The sequence below is a fragment of the Megalobrama amblycephala genome, linkage group LG11, assembly GCF_018812025.1.
Source record: "Megalobrama amblycephala isolate DHTTF-2021 linkage group LG11, ASM1881202v1, whole genome shotgun sequence".
Taxonomy (NCBI): Eukaryota; Metazoa; Chordata; class Actinopteri; order Cypriniformes; family Xenocyprididae; genus Megalobrama; species Megalobrama amblycephala.
The window spans coordinates 37,590,031-37,606,716 of record NC_063054.1 but is presented as its reverse complement, the minus strand read 5'-3'; the positions used below and the strand labels follow the sequence as shown (position 1 = coordinate 37,606,716).

Here is a 16,686-nt window from a genome sequence, read left to right as displayed (position 1 = left end):
TTATGCTCATTAAGGCTCCATTTATTTCATAATAAATACAGAAAAAACAATAATATTGTGAAATATTATTACAATTTAAAATTATGGTTTTCTATTTTAATATACTTTAAAATATAATTTATTTCTGTGATGCAAAGCTGAATTTATATATATTGTGACACACTTTGTATTAATGCATTAAGTTGCTACGTGGCTCACCTATATGTAGTTTTGGGGTTATTAATATTATTAACTGTTAATTAAAAATTGGTATCTTTTACTTTGCTAATACATAGTAAAATCTAGAAACGTCTTGTCACTCTTGGATGAAGTTGCCATGCTGTCCATTGATGGCAGGGAAATCTTGATGGGTGTAAATCTGCTCAGGGGTCAGAGGTGAAAGTTCATGGGTGCTTCTCATGTAATTCACGCCGCCCTGCTGGAGGAGGAGCAGCAGCTGCCGGGCGAACAGTGGCTCCACCTGCAGGACAAGAGAAGTGAGCTGTGTTTTGTCATGTGGAGGTGAACATTGCATATCAGTGTGGATGGAGAGGTCAAAGGTCACTACCTGAACTGTCAGGGGTCTCTTGTCTGCGGAGGGGTCACAGCACTCAAAAAACAGCTGCACGTGGAAACGCGGAGGAGGACGTGCATGCAGGAAATAACCCTGGAGTTCTGAATGAGTGAGTGAATAGAACATTAAAAGTCAACATGAAATCAAAATTGACAATTTTTTTTTTTTATGGAATATTGTAGTATTTATTATAAATGATTTGTTCATTTAATTCATGTGCCTTTATAATCTTGAATCAAAATAAAACTTCCCCTCCCTTTTGCAGTGACATCTAATGAGGAAGAAAAGACTAGTGAAACTTCTCTTTCAAGCTGACTTTAAATATGCTGTTTAGTTGTTGTCAGAGGCGACCTTTGCAATTTCCCAAAAGGAAAAAGACAGACAAAAAAACATTGTATGCAATGCAACAGCAATTACTTTATCTCTTATATTTACAATGTTATTTCATATTTCGCTCTTAATAGTCTATTTATAAATGCATTCTCTGTTTAACCAGAAAAGTGTTCAGTCTTTGTCACTCAGTCCCTCAGATAAAATGAAATTATACTTAAACGGCCTGTAGGTGGCGGCAAATCATTGTCTTAACAAGTTAGTCATTGAATCATTCACTCAAAAGATTTATTCAAAACTGCTGATTTATTTAGGGACAAAGCAGAAGTGACTGAATGAGTCATTGAGTCATTCATTAGAACGATTCGTTCAAAATGGCTGATTCATTCAGGGACAAAGCAGAAGCGACTGAGTGAGTCATGGAGTCATTCACTAGAACGATTCATTCAAAACGCCTGATTCATTCAGGGACAAAGAAGAAGCGACTGAGTGAGTCATTGAGTCATTCACTCGAACGATTCATTCAAAACGGCTGATTCATTCAGGGACAAAACAGAAGCAACTGAGTGAGTCGTTGAGTCATTCACTAGAACGATTCATTCAAAACGCCTGATTCATTCAGGGACAAAACAGAAGCAACTGAGTGAGTCATTGAGTCATTCACTAGAATGATTCATTCAAAACGCCTGATTCATTCAGGGACAAAACAGAAGCAACTGAGTGAGTCATTGAGTCATTCACTCGAACGGTTCATTCAAAACGGCTGATTCATTCAGGGACAAAGCAGAAGCGACTGAATGAGTCGTCGAGTCATTCATTAGAACGATTCATTCAAAATGGCTGATTCATTCAGGGACAAAGCAGAAGCGACTGAGTGAGTCATGGAGTCATTCACTAGAACGATTCATTCAAAACGCCTGATTCATTCAGGGACAAAGCAGAAGCGACTGAGTGAGTCATTGAGTCATTCACTCGAACGGTTCATTCAAAACGGCTGATTCATTCAGGGACAAAACAGAAGCAACTGAGTGAGTCGTTGAGTCATTCACTAGAACGATTCATTCAAAATGCCTGATTCATTCAGGGACAAAACAGAAGCAACTGAGTGAGTCATTGAGTCATTCACTCGAACGGTTCATTCAAAACGGCTGATTCATTCAGGGACAAAGCAGAAGCGACTGAATGAGTCGTCGAGTCATTCATTAGAACGATTCGTTCAAAATGGCTGATTCATTCAGGGACAAAGCAGAAGCGACTGAGTGAGTCATGGAGTCATTCACTAGAACGATTCATTCAAAATGTCTGATTCATTCAGGGACAAAACAGAAGCAACTGAGTGAGTCATTGAGTCATTCACTCGAACGGTTCATTCAAAACGGCTGATTCATTCAGGGACAAAGCAGAAGTGACTGAATGAGTCATTGAGTCATTCATTAGAACGATTCGTTCAAAATGGCTGATTCATTCAGGGACAAAGCAGAAGCGACTGAGTGAGTCATGGAGTCATTCACTAGAACGATTCATTCAAAACGCCTGATTCATTCAGGGACAAAGCAGAAGCGACTGAGTGAGTCATTGAGTCATTCACTCGAACGATTCATTCAAAACGGCTGATTCATTCAGGGACAAAACAGAAGCAACTGAGTGAGTCGTTGAGTCATTCACTAGAACGATTCATTCAAAACGCCTGATTCATTCAGGGACAAAACAGAAGCAACTGAGTGAGTCATTGAGTCATTCACTAGAATGATTCATTCAAAACGCCTGATTCATTCAGGGACAAAACAGAAGCAACTGAGTGAGTCATTGAGTCATTCACTCGAACGGTTCATTCAAAACGGCTGATTCATTCAGGGACAAAGCAGAAGCGACTGAATGAGTCGTCGAGTCATTCATTAGAACGATTCGTTCAAAATGGCTGATTCATTCAGGGACAAAGCAGAAGCGACTGAGTGAGTCATGGAGTCATTCACTAGAACGATTCATTCAAAACGCCTGATTCATTCAGGGACAAAACAGAAGCAACTGAGTGAGTCGTTGAGTCATTCACTAGAACGATTCATTCAAAACGCCTGATTCATTCAGGGACAAAACAGAAGCAACTGAGTGAGTCATTGAGTCATTCACTAGAATGATTCATTCAAAACGCCTGATTCATTCAGGGACAAAACAGAAGCAACTGAGTGAGTCATTGAGTCATTCACTCGAACGGTTCATTCAAAACGGCTGATTCATTCAGGGACAAAGCAGAAGCGACTGAATGAGTCGTCGAGTCATTCATTAGAACGATTCGTTCAAAATGGCTGATTCATTCAGGGACAAAGCAGAAGCGACTGAGTGAGTCATGGAGTCATTCACTAGAACGATTCATTCAAAATGGCTGATTCATTCAGGGACAAAACAGAAGCAACTGAGTGAGTCATTGAGTCATTCACTAGAATGATTCATTCAAAACGCCTGATTCATTCAGGGACAAAGCAGAAGCGACTGAATGAGTCGTCGAGTCATTCATTAGAACGATTCGTTCAAAATGGCTGATTCATTCAGGGACAAAGCAGAAGCGACTGAGTGAGTCATGGAGTCATTCACTAGAACGATTCATTCAAAACGGCTGATTCATTCAGGGACAAAGCAGAAGCGACTGAATGAGTCGTCGAGTCATTCATTAGAACGATTCGTTCAAAATGGCTGATTCATTCAGGGACAAAGCAGAAGCGACTGAGTGAGTCATGGAGTCATTCACTAGAACGATTCATTCAAAATGGCTGATTCATTCAGGGACAAAGCAGAAGCGACTGAGTGAGTCATGGAGTCATTCACTAGAACGATTCGTTCAAAATGTCTGATTCATTCAGGGACAAAACAGAAGTGACTGAATGAGTCATCGAGTCATTCATTATAACGATTTGTTTAAAATGCGGATTCATTCAGTAAAGAAACTGAAACTGTGTTGCTCAAAGACGCACAATGGCTCTACTGTTTGGAACTATTTTTCTTGACAAAATAGAGGAAAAACAGACATTATTAAGTCTAAAATGTAAGTCAATACCAATAACCTATTATCTTATTTATTGAATTGTTGTATAAAATCAATATCACATTTGCAAATGTGCTGATATTCGGGAAAACAGCACTTTTGCTCGAGTGATACGGCTTATAAATATTAAAAACAAGAACTTATACAGAGACTTTTTTTGCACCATATCTTGGTTTTTGAAAGCATTTTTATTCATTTTTGCCCCAAGCCCCCGTTAATTTCCAACCCTGGTGTGTGTGTGTGTGTGTGTGTGTGTGTATACGCATGGCTTAATGGCAGAGGCGGGGCTCTTTTTCCAGTGCAAGCGGAGTGAAACATAGCAAAGCCTCTACTGGTTGTCGTTGCTCATTCTAACCTGTCAGGAAGAGTTGTGTGTCCAGTAGTTTGCTGGTCTGCTCCCTCTCTAGTTTACAGAGTTTGGTGCTCAGGTTTGATTGCGTCCCGTCGCAGTAGACCTGGCTCTGACAGAAGCATCGGGCGTACAGGCCGTCGGGCGTCATCCAGAGCAGAACGCCCCCCTCCAGCGTTCCAGGAAGAGGAACCAGCTCCGGGCCGCCCTGGCCGCTGTAGCTCCAGTTGTCGTCATGAGGAGCCAGTCGACAGCCCTCGGCACTCGTGACGGTGACGTCTGCAACCAGAGTCTCACCGCTGAACACCGTCACCTGCAGACGTGTGTCTGGAAGAGATTCAGAGACACAGGTGAGACAAAACTGGTCAAAACGTCTTTAGAGTTGAGCTGCAATTATTAAGAGATCATTGCATTTGTAGGTAGATGTTTCTAGGGAGTGTGTACCTGACAGTGCCATGGCCTCTGCTGATCTCATGCTGGTCTCCAGGGTGAACGGTGAGGGAGGAGAGTCTGATGTGTTACAGCTGTAGAAAGATCCACTTAGCTGGTACCCTGGACACACACACACACATTTCTTTTCACTTTATATGACAATATATTTAACAAACACATGACCACACACACACACACACACACAGAGTAAATACCAGTGTCCCAGCGCGAGTTCTGGCTGAAGTGGATGTCTGATAGTGAGTTCTGCTCACACAGGAAGTCCCTCCAGCTACGGTCTGCAGCAGACAGGAAGTTACACACCTGAACAGAGAGACGGCCATAGAAACAGATCAGTATTGTCTTTGAATCAATTTATCTCTCATTCATATTATCATGGGCAGTTGTAGTCTGCAAGAAACTTGTGTCCGCTTGTGTTACCTGACTCTCCACAGGTTGATATGACGGATAAAACGGGTAGTTATGGTGACCTGAGGTTGTGGAAACTTTCTCATATGATTTTGGTCCTGAAATGGAGGAGAAATTAGTTTAAATTCAGTTGAATTTCTTTTCTTTCTTTTTTTTATTAATTTGTATTTTTAATATACATATATACTTATTTCTATATATTTTTATATTTATCTATTTCGTTTAAATTTTTAATAACAAATATATATACATTTTTAGAAATTATAATTTTATATATATATATATATATATATATATATATATATATATATATATATATATATATATATATATATATATAATTACAGAAAAATGTGCAATTAATTAGTTGATTTTTTTAATGCATAATGCATATATATATATATATATATATATATATATGCATTATGCATTAAAAAAAATCAACTAATTAATTGCACATTTTTCTGTAATTAATTGTGATTGATTGCGCCTAACATTACAATTTTAATTAAAATTATATTTTTTATTGTATATTGTTCTGATTTTTACCAAAATATATAGATGAATCCTTATTAAAGCTACAGAAGTTATTCAGACAAGAGCTGTGAGTGATTTTCTCTTGGTCTTTGTTCTTTGATTAACATTAAATATATAATGTTATTTCATGTATTCTGACTTATTTACACTGTTGAAGAGTTGGATTCTCATGCTAAACATGGCCAAAGTTTCAAAACACGAGTTGGACGTATGATGGAGTATTTCTGTGGCAAAAACTTCGCAGTCTTTTTTTCGAGTATGGGGCTGTGTGACATCATAAAGGTCAGAATTCCTTGTACGGGCACTTCTCCCGGAAGAGCACGTGTGCACACGTCGACCAGAGCGAGAGAGCAAGAGCACTCCCATCGACGCACGTTCAGATTTACGGAAGTTGTCGGCAGCGCTGCACAGGTCATAGGACTTCACATAGGCTGTTTTCGGAAAGACTCTGTACAGCGTTTGTATCTAAAGACTTTTCTGAGATATGAAGGATGCTTTACTACTCTATAGGTACTCCAGATTAACATGAGATTGGCAGAAACTGTGTGTGACACCCCCCTTTAATGACAGACAGCAGCAGGTTTATTAGGCTGCTGTCACTTTAAGACCTGACGCACAAGACGTGTATCTGACACACATCTGATGTTCTTATAACTCATTTAAAACTTTTTAACTCATTTAAGACTGATTACAAGGATACTCAACAATAATCGGCATGTGTGTCTGTGTTAAAGCGTGAAAGAGAACCCAGTGCGGTACTGGCGCGCTGTATACTTCGGCTGTCTGCGGCCGCGTGATGTAATTGTCGTCATAAGGAGGGTTCGCGGATGTCCACGAGCAGACCACGTGCGTATACGGAGCCCTGCACATGACATGCAAGAAAAAAAATTTAATTGTGTGCACGATTTACTAATTCGTTCCCTTGATTTACTAATTCGTGTGCACGATTTACTAATTCGTTCCCTTGATTTACTAATTCGTGTGCACGATTTACTAATTTGTTCCCTCGATTTACTAATTCGTGTGCACGATTTACTAATTTGTTCCCTCGATTTACTAATTCGTGCGCACGATTTACTAATTCGTTCCCTCGATTTACTAATTCGTTCCCTCGATTTACTAATTCGTGCGCATGATTTACTAATTTGTTCCCTCGATTTACTAATTCTGTGCACGATTTACTAATTCGTTCCTTCGATTTACTAATTCGTGCGCATGATTTACTAATTTGTTCCCTCGATTTACTAATTCGTGCGCATGATTTACTAATTTGTTCCCTCGATTTACTAATTTGTGCGCACGATTTACTAATTCGTTCCTTCGATTTACTAATTCGTGCGCACGATTTACTAATTCGTTCCCTCGATTTACTAATTCGTGTGCACGATTTACTAATTCGTTCCTTCGATTTACTAATTCGTGCGCACGATTTACTAATTCGTTCCCTCGATTTACTAATTCGTGCGCACGATTTACTAATTCGTTCCCTCGATTTACTAATTCGTGCGCACGATTTACTAATTCGTTCCCTCGATTTACTAATTCGTTCCCTCGATTTACTAATTTGTGTGCACAATTTACTAATTCGTTCCTTCGATTTACTAATTCGTGCGCATGATTTACTAATTCGTTCCCTCGATTTACTAATTCGTGCGCATGATTTACTAATTCGTTCCCTCGATTTACTCATTCGTGCGCATGATTTACTAATTCGTTCCCTCGATTTACTAATTCGTGCGCATGATTTACTAATTCGTTCCCTCGATTTACTAATTCGTGCGCATGATTTACTAATTCGTTCCCTCGATTTACTAATTCGTGCGCATGATTTACTAATTCGTTCCTCGATTTACTAATTCGTGCGCATGATTTACTAATTCGTTCCCTCGATTTACTCATTCGTGCGCATGATTTACTAATTCGTTCCCTCGATTTAATAATTTCTGCGCATGATTTACTAATTTGTTCCTTTGATTTACTAATTCGTTCCCTCGATTTACTAATTTGTTCCCTCAATTTACTAATTCGTTCCCTCGATTTACTAATTCGTGCACGATTTACTAATTCGTTCCCTCGATTTACTAATTCCTGTGCATGATTTACTAATTCGTGCGCGCGTTTTAGTAAATTGAGGGAACGAAATAGTAAATAGTAGTTTTCCCGCAGAATTGGACTACTATTTCACTGTTGCCGCAGGTTGATTTTCATGTCCGCAGGTTGAAACGACCCCAAATAACATGATATTTAGCCCCCGGAATGCGAATTTTACCAGGTGAACCTTGCCAAAAATGCAGATTTTTCCCCCCAGAACGCGATTTTTACTGGGAAACCCCATGAAACATGACTGGGCTCGTTTTGAGTAGCAATTGGACAGGTTTTGTTGTGAAAACCAGGCAACCCATATAGTCAATAGTACTGCGCATGTGTACAACCGCCATCCGCATTCATCACAGCGGTTGTGTACTTTGAAAGCTGTGCGGATGCGGACACATCCAAGATGCATCCGGACGCGGACAGTAAAGAATACCCGGGCCTTGTGCGCGTGTTTAGGGTGAGTGAAAAAAAAAAATTTGTAAAATTGATCCGTTAATTTTGACAGCCCTAATAGCATGATTTGTTATTATTTTATGTCATACGAATATCAAAGGCTATTTAAATGTAATGTGAGTGTGTCTATATGGGACATATAGAGACCCAAATATATATATATGTTCATGCTTGTATGTGAGTGTTTACCTCTTTTGGTTCCCTCAGGAATAACCCGGTAAACTTTAAACGGCTCTGATACGTCCAGCTGACTTCGGCCCACGAGCTCCTCAAAGTCGCTGCTCTTGTTCAGCGCGCACCTGAGACGCGTTTTCCAGGTGGGAGGATCCGGTTTATCTATTCCCTCACGATACTTCCCTTTAAACAGAGCCCAGGCCTGATCCAATAAACCAGACGTCATTAACACTCATTTACAAGCTGTTATATAATAATTTGCATTCATGTATGAATATATACAGCAGCCCTAAAGACACTTGAAGGTGCAGTGTGTAAATCTTAGCAGCGAGATTGCGAATTGCAATATAGAAAAGCAAAGATGTCGCTGAGACAGCAGAGACGTAGTGAGTCAAGCAAACGCGTTTGTCCATTTAGGGCTACTGTAGAAACACGCCGGCGCAAAATGGCGACATGTAAGTGGTGTATGAGATAGAAATGGCTCATTCTAACCCTGACAGCAACATAGTGTCGGGCCAGATCTGGGCCATATTATGTTGCTGTCTGGGAAGGTAATAAAAACATAATGGTTCATTATATAAGGTCTTTACACACCACAGAAAACATAGTTATGTATATTATATTGCATTTCTGTCAATAGATCCTCCTAAAATTTACATATTGCACCTTTAAAAATGGCTGAATGTCAAATGCATTGATGTAAAATATCAAAACAAGAAAGAAAAAAAAAGCACAAATACACTTTACAATTAAAACATTTAATTAAAAAAGACTTAAACACATTTATAAGTGTTAATAGCAACATGTACTTCATATTTTATTATTTTGTTGCTTGCAAATACAGTTATTATTGATTAATATTGATTATTGTGTACACTGTGCAGTGTTACTCATATAGTGACTTTCATCACCTTGAAGAGCGCCGCGTCCTCGTCTCTGTTATAGTCCTGCTTCCCTGCGTGTTTCCATGGGATGCGGAAGGTGGTTCGCTCTCGATCCTCCCACACTAACCCGGGATATTTCCCCGTGTCCACCTGTTCGATCAGCCACTGACGCAGCTTCCCGTTCCCGGAGCTTCCCGACATCCTCAGTTTGATCCAGCTGTGCAACTCAAAAAGTGGGAATATGAACTAAATAGTGCAATAATGCTGTATTATTATAAGCTGTGATAGTGGCTGATGTGTTCAGCAGAGGCTGGGCAGAATTTGGTTTTGATAACTCATGTAGTTCAGTTTTGAGATTCAATTATTTGCCTATTCATGGGTGGAGCATCACCATTCTCCAACAGATGTCAATCTCAAAGTCATGAAAGTTCGCACTGCAAATCTTTTTTTTTTTTTTTTTTTTTTACTATTTTTGTCTTGTTTTCCAGTAAAAATATCTGAACATTCTTAAATCAAGATACTTGAAAAGCAAAAAGTGTATCAGAAATAGTGCTTAAAACCAGATTTAATATCTTCAGTCATTTTGCTTCTCCAGTAAATGCATCTTGATTTAAGAACGTTTAGATATTTGTGCTGGAAAACAACATAATTTGTGGCACTATTATAGTTTAACCCCAAATTTTTTGCATTATTGAATGTGAAATAACATTAATTCGCCTACTTTATGTCACTATTGAGTCAATTTGTGCAGGTTTTACTATATTTGTCACTGTTCCATTGAAAATATTTTATTAATATCACAGACGTGACATGACAGCAGCAGTTTAAAGCCACAAATTCCCCTCCGTGTTAAATGACGGAGCAGTTTTGGTGGCGATGTGCACCTGTGAGTGTTCGTGGTCCTTGTGTTATGACTGGACGTGAACACGAGTCCTCTGGGACCACAATTACTCAGCAACACACACACAATAACAACACTTTTATCTGCTCCTTTTGGGGCGCAAATGTTAAAGAATTATTTAGAAGCTTTATACGGTTTCATGCAATGTCTTTTCCTGTATATATGTGGGAATCCAATCAATCAGACATCATTAATGTTCATTCACAAGCTAAACAGATCAATTTTACATTCATGAATGAATATACAGGAGCCCTAAAGGTGTTCAGACACTTAAAAATGTCTGAATGTCATTGCATTATAAAATGCATTGATGTGAAATATTAAAACAAGTGGCATTTATTGCAAAAAAAATATGCATGAACACACTTTACAAATAAAACATTTAACAAAAAAGGACATTGCAACAGTTTGAAATGATAAAACACTTGATCTAAATAATGATATTCACACATTTATAAGTTTGACTCTTTAAATTAGCAACATGTACTTAATATTTTATTATTTTGTCACTTGCAAATACAATTATTGTTATTATATGGGAATCAGAATCAAGTTCTACAGGAAACTCTATTCAACTCAGAAATGCATGTAAAATTCATGTAGCAGAATTCGTGTAAATATAATTAACAGCCTAGACTGTGGATTTTTTATTTAATTTAATGTTATTTTTTATTTTAATGTAATTTAATTTAATTTTAAATAAAATGTTTTTTTTTTTAGTTTAATAATTTATTTTAATTTTATTTAATTTTTTATTAATTTTAATTTTATTTAATGTTGCGTTATTTTTTATAATGTATTTTATTTTAATTTATTTTAATTTCATTCAATTTTTTATTTAATTTCATTTGAACTTTTTTATTTTATTTTATTTTATTTTATTTATGACTCAAAATGCAAACACTTTCCCAGAATTCTGTTGCATTTTATGGCAATTAAAAGCTTAGACTGTGGATTTTTTATTAAATTAAACTAATTAAAATGAAAATAAATGAAAATAAATTAAATATTAAATGAACAACATTAAATGTAATTAAATTTTATTAAATTAAATTTAAATTTAATTATTTTTAATTTTAATTAATTTAATTTAATTTAATTTTAATTAATTTTATTTTATTCACGACTCACGAAAATGCAAACGTTTTCCCAGAAATCTGTTACGTTTGTGGTCGACTGCCGGATATTCAAATGAATCCCGTCTACAAACTAACCACCTGTTTAACTCATCTTAACTCATCTGTTCAGCACGAAACTCTTACAAAACTGTTAAGTCATGAAATTAAAATGAATCTCACATCATGTTTCACCCCAAAGTCTGTTTTCTTTGATTTGACCTTGAAATGTTTTCATGAGATTCATCTAAATGCATCTTTCCGCAGACATGAAGAAAAAAACTGATGGATGGTGTGAATTAATGGTGCCTAAATGCAGAAATGTAAAAAATAATCTATAATTTTAGATGAAATGTTTTGTAACATATTTGCACTGTCATTTGAAAGGTGCTTCCCCCCCCAAAGAGACTTCTGAGGAATAATAAAAATAAACTGTTACTCATACAAAGAGTCGATTGTTCTTCAAGGTACAAATATCAGTCATTTAATATATGAGTGAGGGAAGGGTTATTATACGATATTTGACACATTTGTCATGTTTAAACTGTCTTTATTTAATCATGTCAATGTTGATAGAATTAATTTCTTTTATAAGACTTTATGCAGCTCCTGATTGTCACGTTAAATCATAAACATGTTGCATGTGTCAGAATTGGTTTATTTACACACTTAAACTCTTGCTGTCTGTTGAAATGGAAGCTCAGAAGTGACTGATTTCAAATGAAACTCGACTTCATTTCAATAAAGTAGTTAAAAACCTCATGCACAGGGTAAAACAGTTCATTTAAATTACATTGAACATTTTTTTCTTATACTTTTCTGTATTTGATTCATTTCAAGTATTTATAACCAACATCTCTTGTGTTTCTGTCTGTCATATTGGATACTTTTGTTTCTGAACTTGTTGCAGTGCATTCTGGATGTCTATGATGCCTTAACTTTAGGAACAGAGTCTTTTATTTCTTCTGTTGAAAACACGTCTAACATGACGTCTTGTTCATTTTGGGTTCCCGAGAAAAGATGAAAGTTCTGAAAGATTGACATGAATATCAGAGAAACATCCACCAGATAATTATCACAAATTCAGATATAAATACATACAACCCTTCATCATATATACAGATGCATAAAAACAGATGAGCGCTTACACACACACACACACACACCCATGAGAACGGCTTTGTTTCGATTGATGTTGTGACACTATATGAAACTGGCATCATTGGCTTAAATGTTTATTTCTGAACATATTTTATTCATTTCGCATCTTAACCCCTTCAGGAAGTTCAATGTTTGTCATTTACCGGCAACCATTTGGACTAAAACCTGATGTTGTGTCAAAAATAAGACTAAAAACATAAAATATAGTTTAATTGGATTTTATATATATATATATATATATATATATATATATATATATATATATAATATGTATATGTGTGTGTGTGTGTGTAAATCCTACTTTTAAAACTTTATTTATTTATTTATTATAAAAATAACATTAAAAAGGGAAATTTGTCACTTTTAAACCATTTTTTATTTATAAAAATAATTAAAATTGGTAAATCACTTATGGTTTAAAAGTGATGATTTACCAATTTTAATTATTTAATTATTTAATTATTTATTTATTTTTATTTTATTTGTTTATAAAATAAATACAATTTAAAAATGGGTAAATCCATCAATTCTTTTCTATTTAAAAAATAAATTATTTAAAAAAAGTGATGTTTCATCACGTTTTTTATTTTATTTTATTCATTATAAAAATAAATAAAATTTTAAAATTGGTAAATCAATCCCTTTTTAACCATTTATTCATTCATTCATTTATTTATTTTTATAAAAATAAATTATTTAAAAGTGATAGTTTTTCCCATTTTTAAATGTTATTTATTTATTCATTATAAAAATAAATACAATTTTAAAAATTAGTAAATCCATCACTTTTAAATCTTTAAAAAAAAAAAAAAAGTTAAAAAAATGTAAATCCATCACTATAAAACTATTTATTTATTTATGCAAAAACAGAATTTCTGAAACAGAATGATGCTTTTTAAACCCTTTTAACATTCATTCATTCATTCCATGCTTTTTCCCCCTAAAAACACATGGATGACACATTTATTATAAATGATAACAAACAGTTCTGATTCTCTTTATTTTTAATCAGTTTTGTCTCTCTGCCTGCATTATCTGCTTTTATAGCTTATTTTGCTCCTTCAAAACCTTTAAAAGCAAAGTATAAACCCTTCCTTTCCGCCTTTTCTGCGTCTTTCATTCTGACTTTCTCACACACACACACACACACACACACACATCTGTGAAAAACTCCTGTTAGAAAGTTACAAAACATAAGATAGAGATTCATTGTCTTGTGAGATTGTCGCACTTTCCTTTCCTCATCTGAAAACAGGGAAAGTTCAATTTCACTTGCGGGATCAGTGAAACACTCTCCACTTTCTTCAGCTTCTCTTGATCATGAGTTTCACAGCGTTTGTTTTCAGAAAGTCTAAAGACCTGAATGTTTTCTCAGATGACGACTGTAGTCTACTGGTTACGGTGCTTTATGTTATCTTGATTTGATTGATTTGGACAGTCAAGAAATGTGATTTATTATGTTCGCTCGCTGCAGTTTTGTCTGAAATGCACACGCTTCTGAAGCAGGATGGATTCTGATTGGCTGGCAAAGTTTTTATCTTTCATCAGATGGGAAAAAAAAGCGTTCAGAAAGTGATTTTATTGTGTGGACAGTGCTATTTTTAAAACCATATATTTATCGTTATTGGTATAATTATGTGGGTCAAACAAGCCTTTGCAGGGATTTCTGGTTGAAAAAGTGCACAAACAGCAGTGCATGTGCACTTAAAGGAACAGTTCACCCAAAAATGAAAAGTCTGTCATCATTTGGTTGAAAAAACCTGTATGAATTCCTTTCTTCTGCTGAACACAAAAGATATTTTAGGTAACCAAACAGTTTATGGGCCCCATTGACTTTCATAGTATGGAAAAAAAATTAGTAGCTAGTTTGGTTACCCGTATTCTTCAAAATATCTTCTTTTGTGAGTAAATTATGACAAAATTTTCATTTTTTTCGTGAACTATCCCTTCAACCAGGTGACCTGCCGCTGCAAACCAAGCATTTGCAACGTCAACAGGTCGTGTTGCTAAATGCGATTATTTTTGCCCGGCAACAGGGCCCTTTGCCCCCCTCTGTCCTCAAATCCAGCAACATCTGCTGCCATATTCTTTCACACATGCCAAAATAACACACACAGGCTTTTCTCATTTGAACTGAAAGAAAAACCGGAAAACCAGTGTTGCTAAAAGAGTTCAACACCTTGTCCCAAAAGCAAGAAACAGTAAATGTCCTAATCAAATATGGTGTGTTAGAGGAAGCCAAGGCCTGTGAACCCTGGACAGATGTTCTCAGGGCTGAGTTTAGGGTTTGGCCTTGAATTAGGCCAGATTAAACACAATTAAAGCAAATCACAGGAGTATCAGACTTCATATAATGAATGCATTGGATGTGCAATGGTGTTTAAACTCAACATCAGGTGGTTATTGGTAAAAAAATGTTAGTGAAATAACTATAATCAAATAACTCTGCAAAGACATCAGAATGCACAATACACAGGCATTACACTTTAATATGTTTTATACAGATTGCAGTACAATCTGAATCTATTAACCACTTTCCCCACAAATGATTATTTGCATACGAGTTATTAAACTATAAGTTAGTTTTATGAAGTGCAAACAGAACCTCAAATTAAAATCTGGGATATGAGAGGAAATAGAACGAGACATGCTTCATATTTGCATATGCTGATATTAAAACATAAGAATATTGGATTAAATTGGAGCCGAATGCAGATATGTGTGATGTGAAGCTGTTATTGCGCTCTGCCGATGTTGTCGTGCTCTTACCACACTCATGCATTGCTGACGGTTGTACACATTGGAGATTGTGAGAATGTCAGAAAAATCCCCTTCAATTCCCCATGCACTCGCTGATGTACATGCACTCATACACACAGATGTAAACATTCCTCTGTCCTGTCCTTGAATGATCAATCTCGGGGGACGCTGAGGGGCCAGAGTCTCGAGGAGGGACACCCCCACTCATCCCAGCACCTGTGGGCAGAGCAGCACGCGTGTGTCAGGCCAACTGTGTGTTGAGCAGATGATTGTTAGTGAAACCCCAGTGCAGACCAGCGTGACGCTGCGGGCTTGAGCCACTGGGAAGTGAAACACTCTTATCGACTTTTCCAGAGCTTTAATTCTGCTTTCACATGCGTGCATCAAAGACATTTTACAGTGAAGACTCCAAATACTGCTCAACAAATATTAAACATTGGCATAAATGAGTACACCCCTCTGAACAAATACAAAAGATGTATTTTCTTTATGATCACTAATACAATTAATGGAAAGATGGCAAAACTAAAATGCATTAAACATATACATAATAAAAACTGAGAAAGTGATAACAACAACCATGCATGTCATTTCTGCAGGCTGCATCTTACTCTGTGAGATAAACAGTCACTCTTTTCATAGCTGACACTCGCTTGGTATTTATCCTGCTCTTTGTCTAGCAAAAAAATCCCTCATCCCTAAATGAAAACTTAAAAATGCATGTCATTTCCGCAGGCTGCATCTTACTCTGTGAGATAAACAGTCACTCTTTTCATAGCTGACACTTGCTTGGTATTTATCCTGCTCTTTGTCTAGCAAAAAAAAAAAACCTCATCCCTAAATGAAAGCTTAAAATGCATGTCATTTCTGCAGGCTGCATCTTACTCTGTGAGATAAACAGTCACTCTTTTCATAGTTGACACTCGCTTGGTATTTCTCCTGCTCTTTGGCTAGCAAAAAAATCCCTCATCCCTAAATGAAAACTTAAAAATGCATGTCATTTCTGCAGGCTGCATCTTACTCTGTGAGATAAACAGTCACTCTTTTCATAGTTGACACTCGCTTGGTATTTCTCCTGCTCTTTGGCTAGCAAAAAAATCCCTCATCCCTAAATGAAAACTTAAAAATGCATGTCATTTCTGCAGGCTGCATCTTACTCTGTGAGATAAACAGTCACTCTTTTCATAGTTGACACTCGCTTGGTATTTCTCCTGCTCTTTGTCTAGCAAAAAACCCTCATCCCTAAATGAAAGCTTAAATTGAAGGCCTGATTATTTCAGGGGTCTTGTCACAAGTCCATTGTTTTTGAATTTCTGTGTTACTTTTGCTATATTTTCACACTTAAAACAATGATTTGGTAATCCTCTTGTACCACTGTCCTCTTTTGTGCTAAGAAATAAGTCTCCTGACAGTTCTCTCCCATTGTTGTCAGCATAAAGTCTGAGAATGATTCAGTGGGCTATATAACACTTTTAATTGT

General features: G+C 36.4%; 1 protein-coding gene and 1 long non-coding RNA gene across 2 annotated transcripts; one reads left to right on the top strand and one right to left on the bottom strand.

Annotated features, from left to right (window-relative positions):
• Nucleotides 1-227: 227 nt before the first annotated feature.
• On the bottom strand, nt 228-15,455 carry irf4l (interferon regulatory factor 4 like). Its single transcript, XM_048207868.1, has 9 exons — nt 15,216-15,455; nt 9,297-9,494; nt 8,401-8,587; nt 5,140-5,225; nt 4,917-5,022; nt 4,714-4,821; nt 4,276-4,596; nt 548-654; nt 228-460 (listed from the first exon to the last, which is right to left on the bottom strand). Exons 1-9 carry the CDS (start codon nt 15,333-15,335, stop codon nt 296-298), a joined length of 1,398 nt encoding a protein of 465 aa, XP_048063825.1. The 5' UTR covers nt 15,336-15,455; the 3' UTR covers nt 228-295.
• On the top strand, nt 8,104-9,405 carry LOC125278584. Its single transcript, XR_007187181.1, has 3 exons — nt 8,104-8,215; nt 8,419-8,528; nt 9,270-9,405. It is a non-coding gene; the product is annotated as an uncharacterized LOC125278584 (long non-coding RNA).
• Nucleotides 15,456-16,686: the final 1,231 nt, after the last annotated feature.

Coding starts and splice junctions, on each gene's coding strand:
- irf4l (XM_048207868.1), bottom strand. CDS start 15,335: ATGTTTACATCTGTGTGTATGAGTGCATGTACATCAGCGAGTGCATGG. Junction 9,495..15,215: donor GTCAGCAATGCATGAGTGTG/GTAAGAGCACGA, acceptor CCACTTTTTGAG/TTGCACAGCTGGATCAAACT. Junction 8,588..9,296: donor AGGACGCGGCGCTCTTCAAG/GTGATGAAAGTC, acceptor TTATTGGATCAG/GCCTGGGCTCTGTTTAAAGG.